Source organism: Amborella trichopoda, chromosome 4 (genome assembly GCF_054954075.1).
Source record: "Amborella trichopoda isolate Santa Cruz 75 chromosome 4, AtrichopodaSantaCruz75HAP2 v2.0, whole genome shotgun sequence".
Lineage (NCBI taxonomy): Eukaryota > Viridiplantae > Streptophyta > Magnoliopsida > Amborellales > Amborellaceae > Amborella > Amborella trichopoda.
The window spans coordinates 49,015,540-49,030,614 of NC_142339.1; the positions used below are offsets into that span (position 1 = coordinate 49,015,540).

The 15,075-nt window shown below is 37.1% G+C and overlaps 1 protein-coding gene across 3 annotated transcripts; it reads left to right on the forward strand.

Moving 5' to 3' along the window:
• The first annotated feature begins 8,985 nt into the window (after positions 1 to 8,985).
• On the forward strand, positions 8,986 to 14,044 carry LOC18431023 (Putative AT-hook DNA-binding family protein). Of its 3 annotated transcripts, none has more exons than XM_006841144.4 (2): positions 8,986 to 10,193; positions 13,755 to 14,044. In XM_006841144.4, exon 1 carries the CDS (start codon positions 9,377 to 9,379, stop codon positions 10,151 to 10,153), a length of 777 nt encoding a protein of 258 aa, XP_006841207.2. In that variant the 5' UTR covers positions 8,986 to 9,376; the 3' UTR covers positions 10,154 to 10,193; positions 13,755 to 14,044. The 3 variants fall into 3 exon arrangements, with proteins under 3 accessions (XP_006841207.2, XP_020520948.1, XP_020520947.1); XM_020665289.2 differs by lacking the exon at positions 13,755 to 14,044 and adding an exon at positions 11,031 to 11,662; XM_020665288.2 differs by lacking the exon at positions 13,755 to 14,044 and adding an exon at positions 11,090 to 11,662.
• Positions 14,045 to 15,075: the final 1,031 nt, after the last annotated feature.

Here is a 15,075-nt window from a genome sequence, read left to right on the forward strand (position 1 = left end):
GTCCTGATACTATTCATGGTGCTAATATGCAAGTTTTTAAGGTTAACTCAACTACTACATCATCTGATCCTTTCAGGTAAATTGAGTATCTTTGGTGTTTATCATATTCTCTCCATCACTTTGACTCTACTTTCTGTTGGTCAAATTATTTGTTCCATTTAGTTTCTCTCCCCTTGTATGTTATGTGCAAGATCAGTAGTCAGGGAAGCTAATTAGGACTAGGCACAAAGTTGGTAACCTCTACTTCATGGACCATCTTCATTTGGAGACTTTTACTGAAACCTCAGCCTATACTACTATAGTTAATAGGGGATCTATATGGCATCAATGTTTGGGTCATATTTCTACCTTTCAGTTACAATTTTTATTTTCTTGTGGTGTTATTGATTCTATTTCTTTAAAAACTTTGTTTACTATTAGAGATTGCGAGTCTTGTAAACTCTTAAAAATGCATGAATGGCCATTCAATTGTAGTAATTCTATTTTTATCTCTATGTTTGATTGATGCATACTGATATCTAGGGACCAACTCCTATTGCATCAAAGGGCAGGTCACGATACTGTATCATTAGAATTAATGCTCATAGTAGATATACTTGGATTTTCTTTATGAATAACCACAATTAATTATGTGACATCTTTGTTTAGTTTTATACTTGCATTGAAACTCAATTTTCTACCAAAACCAATGTTTTACGATTTGATTCTGGTGGGGAGTATATTAATAAGATTTTTCAAAAGCTTCTTTCTAACAAGAATATCCAACAACAATAATCATGTCCACATACTCCTACACAAATGGCACTACTGAATGCAAAAATCATCATATCTTAGAAACAATATAAGCTCATCTTCTATCAGCCTCAATTCTAAAGGCTTGTGAGGCAAAAGTTGTTCGCACAATAGCTTATCTGATTAACATAATGTTTTTTGCTATTTTGTCTAGATGATCCTCTTTTGAAAGACTATTTGTTAAACCCTGGATTAATCTGTTCTACATGTCTTTTGTTAACATGTTTTGTTTTGTTGCCAACATCTAAATGGGACAAACTATTAGCCAAATAAGTAAAATGTTGTTTGCCTGCATAACACTTAACTATTGCCGACGAACCATACTATTGCCGACGAACCACTTCAGGCACTTGCACATGATGCTCTTGCATCACAGTATTTATATTTTTGTTATACCTTCTCATTTTCTTGATTATGAAATTTAATTTTTTCAATCGAGCTTTTCTTGCTTTAGTTTATTATTACTCTAAGCTGTTGGGCTACAACAAAGCTGTCAAATAGTTTGAGTGGCAACAGGCCATGGTAGAAGAATTGATGCATGCTTAGGATCTTGTTCCTCTTCCCAAAGGCATGAGCGATAATGGTTGTGACTGGATTTTCAAGATTAAAGCTAAAGCTAATGGGCAGCATAAAGTGTTGTAAGGCATGGCTTGTAGTTTTATAAACAATAGTTTGGAAGTGATTTAGTTGAATTTTTTGCTTCTGCTACCCACATGACTATAGTTCGCATTCTGATTTATATAGTTGTCATTGGCCAATGGCCTATATCAACACAATGTTAAAAATTAGTTTCTTAGTAGCGACCTTACAAAGAAAGTTTACGTAAAGTTGCTTCTTGGGGTTTCTAATCCTAACAATAGCGTATGTCGTTTAAGACATGCACTCTATGGGATGAGCTTGATAGGCTCCTTGTGCTTGGTTTCACAAATTCAGTTTTGCCATAGTTTCTGCATGTTGTTTATAGAGCTAGTAAGACCATGCTATGTTCATCTTCGTCACACCCAAAAAACGTATAATTATCCTACTTTATGTTGATGATATGACTATTTACAGTAATGATGAGGCCACCATTTATTTAATCAAATAACAACTTAGCATTTTTTGATGAAAAATTTGGAATTCTTAATGTGCTTTTTGGGCCTAGAAATTGATTATTCCCCTTAGGGTATTTGCTTTCTCAGTTCAATTATACCACCGATATTGTATTTTGAGCTCCTCTGGCAATTGATACCAAGTGTGTTGACACGCCTACTGAGCTAAATATCAAACTTCATTCTAGAGATGGTGAGCTTGTTCTTGATCCTATATTTTATAGACAACTAGTTGGAAGCTTGACTTATTTGATTTTTTCTCAAACAAACATTGCTTATGGTGTCTAATTAATTGATATTTTAGTGCTCCTAATTTTGTTCACTTGGCGTTTACATATTATTCATTATATTTGTGACACTCTTGATCGTGTTCTATTGTTCTACCTAACTTTCTCTTAGAGCTTCATGCCTACATTTTGTAGGGACCACTTCCGATCAAAAGTCCAATACAGGTTTTTGTGTTTTTCTTGGTGAGTCCCTTATCTATTGAAAGAATAAGAAGCAACAACGTCTTGATTAGCCCACAATTGAAACTGCGTATCGTGCCTTGGATAAAACAAGGGTTGAGATTATCTGGCCTTGTTGGTTATTGGTTGACTTTGGTGTGAAATTTATACTCCTACTCCCTTATATTGTGATAAAATGAAAGTGCAGTTTATATTGAACCCACAAAGTGTATTAACGTAAATTGTCATTTTGTTCAATAAGAATATTTAGTCCGGAAAATCTCCCTTCCATATGTCTCATCTTCCGCAATACTTGTTGACTTTTTTACAAAGTCCCATAATGCTCATCATTTCTCAAATCTTATTCCCAAACTCTTAATGATTTGCTTCCAAGCATCACGAGTTTGAAGGGGTCTGGCATTTACATCATCTCTTTATTTTGAATATCTTTTCTTTATCTTAAAGATATATTAGGATGATCTTTCCTTGATGATACATACATAGGCTATATAATGAATCTATCACCGTATACATACATAAGACTTTCTCCTACAAGATAAATGCAGAGAAAATTGTTCTTCCCCACAATGTACAATTACGTAAAACACTCACACATATAATATAAGGGCAAGCTTTCAATATTCCCTTAAGGTATAGAAGTTATATACTTCTCCGTATCTAGCCGTCAGATTTGAATGAACGGTTGAGATGGATTCAATTACAACAACATACCTCTATACTATTTTATTTTTAATTTTTTCATAAAAAACAATTTGATATCAAATTTGAGTGTCCACTCTTCTCTTAAATTCACACTTTGTACAAAAAAAAAAAAAAATCCAGATAAAATAAAATAATCGAAGTACCCCTAAAAGTTTCATGGGTATTTTGATTATTTTCTTTTATTAAAAAATATTTTTTATTTTTTTATAGGTGTGCCCCATTGAGATGATGTCATGTAACAAATTTCATATTCATATAATTTGTATAATAAACACTAAAAATAAGATACTCTATGGCGTTGGATCTAGATCAAACAGTAATTACTTATTTGATCTAAATTGAACGGCTGGATGGGGGGAAAGTATAGAACTTCTTTACGGTAAGGAAAGTATAGAAACCTTTCCTATAATATAAACATATATTATTTTTTAACCTTGTTTGAAGCGGACCAAGTATGGGCCATGCCATATCGGGCCCAAAAGTAGTTCAGACCTTGACATGGGCCTTATTTTGTAGCCCGAACACGGCCTAGAAGCTAGGCCTGGCCCAAAAGCCCGTGGACGAGCCTGCCCATTGGCAGCTCTAGTTGCGAGATTCTGCCTCTACTCATGCATTTCATTCTTGAGAGAAGAACATAGAAATGGACAATAAACGAGAAGGGATAAATGCTAGCTCACATAATTCTGTCCATTTCCACTACATATTAGAGTTGAATGCTCCATCATAGTCGCTAGGCTCCAAACTTCCATTGCATTGACCTACTAATCTTGCAAGGGAAATATTAGAAAAATAGATAAGTTATGACTTTCTCTTTGTTTTTATAATTATGTTCAAATTATGAATTCCATCCAAGTTAATGTTCACTATTTATTTTTTACACCAATGGTTTATCCTAGTGGAAATTAAAGGGTGCGGTTTGTATAGAGCCTAGGCTCTAAACAATCAAATTAGAGCCTACCTTCAAATAGTGTGGAGAAATGTGGTTTCATTATTGGAAATATTAGTGATAGCCTTAAAATATATTTCCATTTTTATTTATAAAGTTTAAAGTTTAAAAAGTAGTGTATATCGGCATATCTATGAAAACTTGAAAATCTTCAAAATTGACGGTCCAAAAATGTGTTACAAAATACTTTATTTCTGAAACTTGAAATCTATTTTTTTTCTCATATCTTGATGTTCAGATGATCAATTTGAGGATATTCAGGTATCAAAACAACCTCTTCAAGTGAAATTTTTTAGGTGCTGAAATTTGTTTGTTTTGAGCCTTGGTTCTATATAAACTTTTCCTATTAAATAAAGGATGAGGTTTCTCTAAGGCCTAGGCTTTATGAAAATAAAATAAAGCATCACTTCAATTCCTCATCCGGAAACCACTTTCGGCATTGAAAATCTCCATGATGGCTCTAAAATCAAGTTTCAACACCGATAATGAAATTTGAAACTCAAAAAATGGCATTGATCTTGCGGATCTATGAACACCTACTTTTAGGGCGAAATGAATAGTAGATAATTTGTTACAATATACATTATTTTTAGAGCTTAAAATCCAATTTTTTTACAACCATAATGTTCAAGTCAAGATGATCGATGCAAATGATGTCTAATGCTTGAATTGCAATTTTCGATTAGTTATAAGTTGAGGCTTTACTTATTAAGATAGGGCTGTAGCCCTACCTATCAAACCACTTTCGTCAAATAAAAAGACAGAGTTTTCATAGGGCCTAGGCTTTATGAAAACAAAATAAAGTCTCACCTCAAATCCTCATTCGAAAATCACTTTCGACATTGAAAATATCCATGATGGCTCTAAAATCAATTTCCAACACTGGCAACAAAATTCGAAACTCAAAAAATGGTACAGATTTTGTGGATATATGAACACTTATTTTTAGGGCAAAATGGATAGTAGATAATTTATTGTAAAATACACTATTTTTAGAATTTGAAATCTTAATTTTTTATCACAACCACAATGTTCAGGCTGAGATGATCGATTTAAATATTTTCCAACACTTGAACTGCAATTTTTGATGAGTTATGAGGTGGGGCTTTACTTATTTTGATAGGGTTGCATCCCTGTCAACCCATTTTCCTTTAAATATTTCTCAACAATTGAATTGTAATTTTTGATGAGTTATGAGGTGAGGCTTTTTGTTGGGTTAGATGATAGCCAAATCACCAATCTATATTTTATTTTAAAAGATTAAGGGTATTATGGGACAAAGAGAATGGGTTTCTTGGGCTGCAAGAAAGAAGCTCAAGTAATCTCTATAAAAGTGGATCAAGGAAAACATAATACTCATCTTGATGAGGGTCACCTTTGGGGGTTTTGGGAATAAATCTCTAAATATGCAAATTGGTCTCTTAGAGAGAGAGACATAGCCTTCGAGGGAGAGGCGGTATTCTCGTGAGTTTTAAGTTGGTTAAAGTTTAACTTTTAGAAAGAAAAAGTTTCTCGGTCGTTTTCGAAGTTATCTTTCTAGTAGCGGTATTACGGTGAGAAAGAAAGTATTGATCGACGATGTTGCTTCGTCGGGAGAGCGAGTTTAGAAGGGAAGATCGACGATGGTCTTTTACGGATGTTTAGAGAGAGGTATATCTTTTGTAATCCAAAACTGTAATCTTCATTGTGATAGTGGATTTGTAATTATCGAGACTGTGGATGTAGCCCTACGGGGTAAACCACGTAAATGTTGTGTTGTAGTGGTGCCTTTTTATATTTGATTTATTTTTCGTACTCAATTTATAGTTGTATTATTTTACTTCACATTTAGCCAATCATGTACATGATCTTGGGTTGGATAATAGAATTTGAGATTCTCGGCTTCACAAGCTAGGGGTTCCCTAGAAACCCACAATGCAACGTGTAAGGTATGTACGGGGTTAAGACTTACATTAAGAGAATGATGTATGATGGATCCATAGCTTGAGGTAAAGAAATATGGAGGCAAAATATTTGTGAAAATTCTACAATGAATGCAAGTGAGAATAAATCTTTTCAATGAACACTGTCAAGGAAATTATGGTGATTTTGCTATCACGGTGGAGATTGTTGGGTTTAGTGGTAGCTAAATCACCAATCCATATTTTATTCTAAAAGGTTAAGGGTATTACGGGATAAGAAGAATGGGTTTCTTGGGGAGCAAGAAAGAAGCTCAAGTGATATCTATAAAAGTGGATCAAGGCAAACGTAAGACTCATCCTGTTGGCGGTCACCTTTTTTAGGGTTATGAGAATGGATCTCCAAAGATGGATATTGGTCTCCAAGATAGCGACATGGCCTCCGAGAGAGAGGCGGTATTCTTTTGAGTTTTGGGTTGGTTAAAGTTTCACTTCTAGAGAGAGAAAATCTCTCAGTTGCTCTAGATATAATTTTTTTGGTAGCGGTATTGCGGTGGAAAAGAAGGTATTGATCGACGGTGTTGTTCGGTGGGGAGAGCGAGTTTAGAAGGGAAGATTGATGATGGTCTTTTACCGATATCTAAAGAGAAGTATATCTCTTGCAACAAAAAACTATAATATTCATTGTAATAGTAGATTTCTAATTCCCGAGACCGTAGATGTTTCCCTACGCAGTGAATCACGTAAATCGTGTATTGTGGTGGTGTATTTTTGTGTTTGTTTTATTTCTCACACTAAATTTAGAGTTGTATTAATCTATTTCACATTTGGCTAATTATGTACATGATTTGGGATTCCCGGTTCTACAAGCTAGGGGTTCTCGAAAACCCTACACCTCAAACTATTTTCTTGGTCTCCCTCTTTTTTTTTTTTTTTTGTTTCTTTCTAACGCACAAGGGTTAAGATTTTTTATTGATATCATATTGGCCGGTATAGGACGGCTTTTTTTTAGTAAAGTCATTGTCAAGGATAATTTGCTTATAGCTACAAACAAAACATTGGGTTAGATCCCAGTATTTGGGATTTTGAATTCCACACAAGATAGGGGTTCCAAGAACCCTACCCCTCAAACTATTTTCCTAGTCTCCCCTTTTTCTTTTCTTTTTCTTTCTTTGAGGCGCACGGGTTAAGAATTTTTATAGATATCTTCTTGACCTGTATAGGGCGACTTTATAGCAAAGTCACTATCAAGGATAATATGCTTACAGCTGCAAACAATGTATTTAGAGTTGTAAACAATTGTGATCGACAATAACTCCTCAGAAGTTTTGAGGATGATTCTCTCCTCTCCTAGATTTTTAAAAGAGGAAAAACAATAAAGAGGGAGCTGCTGACCTCTAATGGCTTTGTGCCCTTAGGTTTTGGCTGTAATGAAGTGCAAAGAGAGACAGAAGTTCAAAGAGAGAGAGAGAGAGAGGGGGGGGAGAGGGAGAAGTTCAAAGAGAGAGAGAGGTTCAAAGGGAGAGAGAGAGAGGTTCTTAGAGAGAGAAGTTAGAGAGAGAGAGAGAGAGAGAAACCTTAGGATGACATATATTAGCACGTTGAGGAAATGTAAGTAAAGGTTTGCATTGGTTTTCACTCATTATAATAGTACCACTAAAACGGAATCTCCAATATTTAAGCATAAATTCAAAGATCTCATGTGATCTCATTCTCATACTTGATTTTGTTGGACTTTAATATTAAGAGGAGAAGCTTGTCTTCCCTTGAAAGCCCAAATTGGGAAGTGCATCATTGCATGGGAGATGCAATCCATTTTAACAAGTAAACTACACAACCACGGTTCGCCATTCCTAAACGGATATCATTTTTTATTAATATATGTACGCCAATTGCAAAGGAATCTCTCACATCCTTATAGAATGTCTCTTGGGCATCATTAATAGTGAACCGTAACTTTTTTTAAAATCAATAAATTACTTTTATGTTTAGAAAAATTTAGATGCGATATCAATATACAATAAAATGAGATAGTAGATTTAGATGGGCTGGACATGTATGATGTGGACTTAATAGAATACATATTAGAATGTACAAATTAGCTCAAATAGAAAGCTTAAAAAGGACAAGGGCAAACCTTTAATAAAGCAGAAATACGGATTAAGAATCATGATCTAAATTAATTGAAAAAAAACTATATTGGTCAGAAAATTACTTTTATATTTGTCCACATTGTACCATACGGATATGTCTTGGTTTAAAGAAAAATTGATGTTTGATCGAAAATTAATCAATATTAATATTTAATCAGTTTTGAAAACAAACATATTAGCTTTGAAAACAAACATATTAGTTTTGATATATTAGACCAGTAAAATAAAATTAATAATTATATTTTAATATAATCTATATTTTTGAATTATTATTCTTAAACTTTAAAATTCAATCCAAACCAACTCTTCCTTCAAATTTTGATTGGAACTCCGGATTCTTGATTCATTGTACAAGGCTAAAAAGTCAATTTTGGAGATGGGTGCTTAGGCCAACATGATTGGAGCATGGGGCATTCTTGGGATTTTGTATGGAAAAGAAAGGTTATGCAAACCTCTCAAATTAGGTGAGGGTGCAACATGGCCGGGTCGCTCGAACCCACTTGGCTCAACAAACACGAATAAAACCCCTTTTCAATCAAATCCCACTAACCCACCCAAGACCCCAAGACTCCCTTCATTATGAAGCATACTATGGAGATAGCATGGTGTGAACGCGTTCAAGAGATCTGGGCCGCCCATCGAGTGGAATAGTAGATCATCATGACAATTCAAACATCACGGTTATTTGTATTTTCTTATTTTCGATAAAAAGGAAGAAAATCGAGGGTCGGCAACCCAAGGGCGGCGAATGACACGTGGGGCCCATCCGTGGGCGGTCAAGAAGGCACGAGCCAACCCCATAACTTGGTACCTAAGCCTACCCTAATGAGAAAACCCGTCTCCTCCAAAAAAAACCCTAAAAAAAGAAAATAAATGATAAAAGCCATTAAAATAAACATATATGTAGCACCACAACAACCTGGGTTCCAATTTTTTAAGAGAGGGAGAGAGACAGTGAAAGAGCGGCGGAAGAGAGAGAAAGAGATGATTCTTGGTTTCTATTTTGCAGACAGAGAGAGAGACAGAGTTTTTCTAGAGAGAGAAAGAGGGTGAGACGGGTAGGAGAGGGGGATGCGAGGGAAGAAGATAAGGTAAAAGAGAAGGTGAAAGAAGTTAGAGAGAGAGAGAGATTTGGAAGGAATAAGAGAGAGAAACAGTGGCTGAGAAGAAGGGAAAGTAATAGAGAGAGAGAGAGAAGCGGATACAGAAGGGAAAAGAGAGGGAGGAGGAGGAAAAGCACTGAACAGTGTAAAGATTGAGGCTCCATAACAGTGTGGAGAGTGCGAAAAGGGGCGAAAGAGATAGAGAAGAGGTCCATAGAGATACAATGATGGCGGAATACGATTCGAAGCTCCAGCCCCGCGACTGCCACACCTCAGAAGAGGAAGACAGCCGCAGCAGCGGAGGCGCCACCACGAAAAAAGCCAGAAGCAGCAGCAACATCACCACCGCAACCCCCACCACTGACATCACCACCACTGGCCGAAAGCCCCGGGGCCGCCCCCCGGGCTCGAAAAATAGGCCGAAGCCCCCCATCATTCTCACACGGGACAGCGAGAATGCCATGCGCCCCCACATACTTGAGATCCCGTCCGGCCATGACATTGCTGATGCGGTTGCCACGTTTGCCCGCCGCCGCCAGCTTGGCCTCTGTGTCATGAGCGGCTCCGGCACCATCTCCAATGTCACCCTCCGCCAGCCCACCACCCCTGGTGCCACCGTAACTTTTCATGGTAGATTTGATATTCTCTCTCTCTCGGCCACGTATTTACCTTCTTCTGAGGCGGGGTCACCGGGCTTCACCATTTCGCTGGCAGGGGCCCATGGGCAGGTTGTGGGTGGGGCCGTGGTTGGGAGCTTGATTGCGGCAGGGACGGTGGTGATTGTGGCAGCGTCATTTCAGAGCCCGTCGTTCCATAGGCTTCCGGCAGATGATGACGATTCAGGCGAGAATCGGGCCGCAGCAACACCGCCTGTGAGCACAGCAGGAGGTTCCGGCGAGTCATGCGGGGTGTCCTCAATTTACAGCGTGTCCGCGACGCCCCTCGGTTGTCACTTGCCTTCGGATGTGCTCTGGACGCCTGGTGCTCGACCACCTTATTGAAGGGTAGAGAGAGAAAGCACCCACCATTTTTTGTCTTGCCGTAAGTTTGCTTTGCTTTTCTTCCTCATCTCCTCTTTACTGATAGAGAAGAAACAGTTAAAAACACCACTGACTTCGATCTACGGTAAGTCTTTTCCCTATCCTCCCCCCTCTTCATTCTCCTGTACTGTGAGAGGGAGAAACACCACCAATTTTTTTCTCCGTAAGCCTTTTCCTTATTTTCTCTCTCTAAAAAACACCAATTTTTGTGTCTTAGTCTTTTCTCTCTCCTCTCTTTACTCTCTATTCCGAGAGAAGGAAGAAGAAAATCCTCTGAATTTTTTTGCTGTTTCTCTCTCATCCTCTCTATATCTTCTGTTTTTGGATTTTATTTATTTTGTTTTTTTTTTTTTGAGGGGCTTTTTGGGGAGGGTGAGCCAAGGGCCTGCACCATGTGGGTTCCGATGGTTCGAGACGGGGTCCGGTGGTGGTGCCGGTGTCGGTTTCTCATATTGCAATGTGTAAAAGTTTCTATCTCCTCATTCTCTCTCTCTCTCCTCGTGATGGCTGAGCATGATAGATTATTTTCCCGTCGCAGCAGCTACTGTGTTGACAGAGAGAAAGGTTATCCTCTTCTGTACAAACCCAGACCCAGAACGAAGACCGTCCTCACATTCTCTCTCTCTCTCTCTCTCTCTCTCTCAAACTGTAACACAATGTTTTCTTGCTAATACACCGAGTACAAAGCATTTGACAATCATTTTATCTGGTTACGTTTAAACTCTCTCTTAATACGCTTTTTTCATGAACTTGGAGTCCTAAATATCATGCATTAAAAAGTGGGGGTTTTGGTTCGGTGTATTTAATTGCAGTGGTTTGATTATTTGACCGTATCCAGAATGTTGTAATGAGACGCGGTCTGATAAGATCTTGTGTGGTTGGGGTTTACTCTGTCAGAAGCTGTGGAGAGAGAAAGTGACATCCAGAAAGACAAGACGGTGAGAAATACAAATTCTGGATGGTTGCGCCTTCTAGAGAGAGAGAGAGAGAGAGAGATTAAGGTAGAGAGAGAAAGAGATGCGCACGCGAGGCGTGGGGTCGTACCGCGGTGGGTCGTTGTGGGTGCCTGCGACTGCACCTTTTGCCTGCAAGAGTGGCGTCTCCTCATCTATTCACCACCCTTTCTTTACAAGGATCTCTCTTTTCAGTCTTCTTCCAACACAGGAACTTTCCCGGAAACACTCTCTCTCCTCCTCTCGACCCATGTTTCTCTCTCCTCTGCAAAAAGGCATTGTGCTGCCCAATGCCTTGCCGTGACATCAAGTTAAAGCCTGCTGTCCCTCTCTCTCTCTCTCTCTACCCCCTGGAGAGAGAAGGTACCTGTTTTGGGTCATGTCATTTACTTGAGAGGGATAACCCCTCTAGAGAGAGAGAGGGGAGAGAGGCTATCAGCTATGTGTTCTCGATGCATCCCATTGCCAACTCCTTTCTGTATCCATTTCTTGCTTTATTTATACTCAATTTAGAGGAGAGAGAGAATGGGTCACGTATGTTGTAGATACAAGCGTGTTAACATTGGTATTTATGAACTTTTAGAGAGAGAAAGAAAAGCTCATAATTACTGAGACCTTAGGGATTTAAAAGCATGAATCCATTAGAGCATTTAGAGAAAGAGGGAGCTAATTTCCAAGAGAAAAACCATGAATCCGTTCAAACATTTAAAGCCTACCTGCTTACGTTTTAATCAAGCCGAACAACTTGATCCATATATTTAAATGAAAATTTTCAAATATTGCTAACATTGGTCATGAGTCACCTGTCTCCCATGCGATGTCATTTGAGTCTGACGAGCCATTGAATCGGAGGAAGGTTCCGTCAAGTTTAAACTGCTCGGACCTGTGGGATCGTTTTGTAAAATAATATATGTATACGGGTTAATTGTAGAATTAAAGGTGCACCAAAAAAATCTATAATTATTTGGATATTGGAAAACCTTCTAATCGATATCATGTACTTTTCAATATATTATTTGAATTGTGCAATAGTGAATCTTGCAACGTATTATCTTGACATCAAGATGTGTAAAAGCTTGTTTGGATATTGGAAAAAAATGTTTCAGAGTTTGTGAAATAGTATATCTTGCAACACATTATTTGGACCGTTTTTCAAGATTTTCATGTGTTTATAGATTTGTTTGATTTGAATTATTTTTAGAATTTAAAATTTTATAATTAAATATAAAAATAGATTTTTAATTTTGGCCAAATTCTTATATTTTGGGGCACCCTTTGATTTCCATATTTTTTCTCAATTTTGGCCAAATTCCGATATTTTTATCCCAAATTGAGACCCTAATGAAAATTGTAGTAATCGAAATGGCAAAATATAGTCCTTAATTAGCATTCTTATTTGGAGATTTGACACTTTATTTCCATTATTTACAAGTTTTATGGCTTCTTTAGGGTGTGGTTTTTTAAGGTTGCAACCTTGAACAATCCAATTAAAGAGCACATCAGAGTCTTTTTTTTAACTATTTGGAGTTGGTTATGTGAAGGACCATACCCTAAGTGAAGTGAGTCTATAAGATTGTCCTTGTAACATATGGATTGAATTATAGCCTATAATATACTTTCCCAATGATTTGAATTATAGCCCCCTCTGATAATTTTCACGGGGGCCTAAGAATTCAAGGACACAAGACGCTAGGAATTTCTAATTTTAGGAAGTAAAAGTATTCATGAGGAGATAAATTGGAGTACATTCAACAAATACTCGGCATCACAGAGAGATTGTGTGTCAAGGGCGTCTAATACAAAGAACACAATGGCGACTCCAGCATTGTTTCAGGGAATTTATTTATGAGTTGGTTTAGTTTATGAATGTTTTCCTCTAAATTGATATGCATCGATCCATTTTTGGCTTGTTTGCTTGCTTACGCTTATAAAGCCGGTTTTGATCAGTAAGGCCGGAAACTCACATTCGACTGTGAAAAATGATGTTGTGTATGCCAGAAGATCATTGAGAATCATTCCTCAGGGCTGGCATAAATTTCGAGAAAAAAATTGAAGTCTCGATATCCCTCTGATTTTTTGTGGTGGTTCATAGAGATTTCTCAGTTTTTGCCACTGTCTTGATTTGCCATGACTTGATTGAAATTTCATTCCTTGTAAGTGGCTGGTTAAGTTCTTCACAGAGATTGATCTCTGCAAATCGTATTTGCATCACACTTTTACACGTAAGCACTTCTGGACAAACTTCAAACCTCAGTCCTTACTAGCGTAGGGAAAATCGGGTGGTTTAAACTCTAACCGCGACGTTAATTATAATTGATTAGTTGCCGGTTTCATCCGATTTTGGTGAACCAACTGGGTATTTTAAAAAAAAATAAAAAATACTAAAAAAATAAGGGGTTTTGTTTGTACTATATTTTTTTTAATATTTTTGATCATTTTGGCAAATATTGGAAATTGTTTTGGCCATTAATATTTTTTTTACATTTTTCCATTTTTTTTTAGAAAATGTTAAAAATAAACTTGAGCATTTGGATGTGCATTGTTAAATCATGTTTTAAATTTATTTCATTTTTTATTTTTAATTTGTTAACATTTGTTTGACCGCACAGGACTTACCCGATGAGGCTGGATGACCCGCTTCAGGGCCATGTTTCCTACAGGGTCTTGATTGATTTGGAAGATTATTTCAGCAACTTTTATAATGAGGCTTTGAGGAGAAGATTAAGGATATAATTTAGAATGGGCTATACAACAATGCCCAGGTAGTGGAGGGCATTTCCCTGATTGAGGGATTCTCTTGCATCTCCGTTGATGGCAAGGCAAAGGGAATCTGTCACTGCATTTGTGTCTATCTCATCACAATTTTCTTTGCTAAATTGATAGCAACATCTTGCTCTTCTACTGTCTTTTTCCCTTTCTACCAAATCCTTGTTCCACAAGAATCCTCTCAATTGCTGGACATTGCATTTGGCATCTAACTTTTATTTTTCCTCTTTTGGTGTTCAAGAGCATCTATCATCCACCTTTTTAGTAAATATCCAATGGAGAAGATATGCCTCCCACCTTCCATTCCTACTATTAACATATCAAAAAAAAAAAAAAGACAAAATTACCGAAAATATCATATTCTGTCTTTTTTTTTTTTTTTTTTTTTTAAGGGAAGGACGTTATTGCTTTTATGCTACGTATTTGAGAAGCTGTTTGAATGGAAAGCTATGAGCTCACAAAGTTTGAATTTAAAGAGAGTTGGTGATGTATTCATATTGGTATTGGTGGTGGCGGTGGTGGTGGGGGGTTTGGGTCAGCTACTCACCATGGCCGATGACTTTTTGCTTTTTGACTTTCAACTGTCTCCGGATGCGTTTTGGCACTCGGTCGAGTCAACTAGAGTTTGGCCAATCCATTTGTCGGCACATTGCCATGCCGAGTAGCAGTGCACAAGCGTGGCAAATCTAGTGAATCATTGTAGAAACGTGTCTCTGTATAATTGTGATCATTTAGTTGATGATTTATTATTATTATTTTATGATTTTCCATACTTTTATATGTTTCCCCTTTTCTAAGAATTCTCTGAATTATTTGCAATTAGAAAATAATTTTTTTTTCCAAACTCCATTTTTTATATGCTTTTTAATCAATTTTAGATTTTTAGTGCTCTCTATGGTTTAGTTTTAGTGAAACTAATTTTTTGTTTAATTTTTAATTTTTTTTTGTTTTTGTTCAAATTAATAACTTCTTTAGAAATATACATCGCTCAAAATCACCTTACTAACTCGGTTCGAGCCAAGGTCGAGTACGTGGCCAAGCAGAGTTACCAAACATTGAGCAAAACAAATTGGAGGAAGGTTCAGACTCTAGAGGAATGGACTCAAGAAAGGGTCTCTCTCCCCCCTTAGCTTATTCAAATTGTTCGAGGAGCATCACATTTTA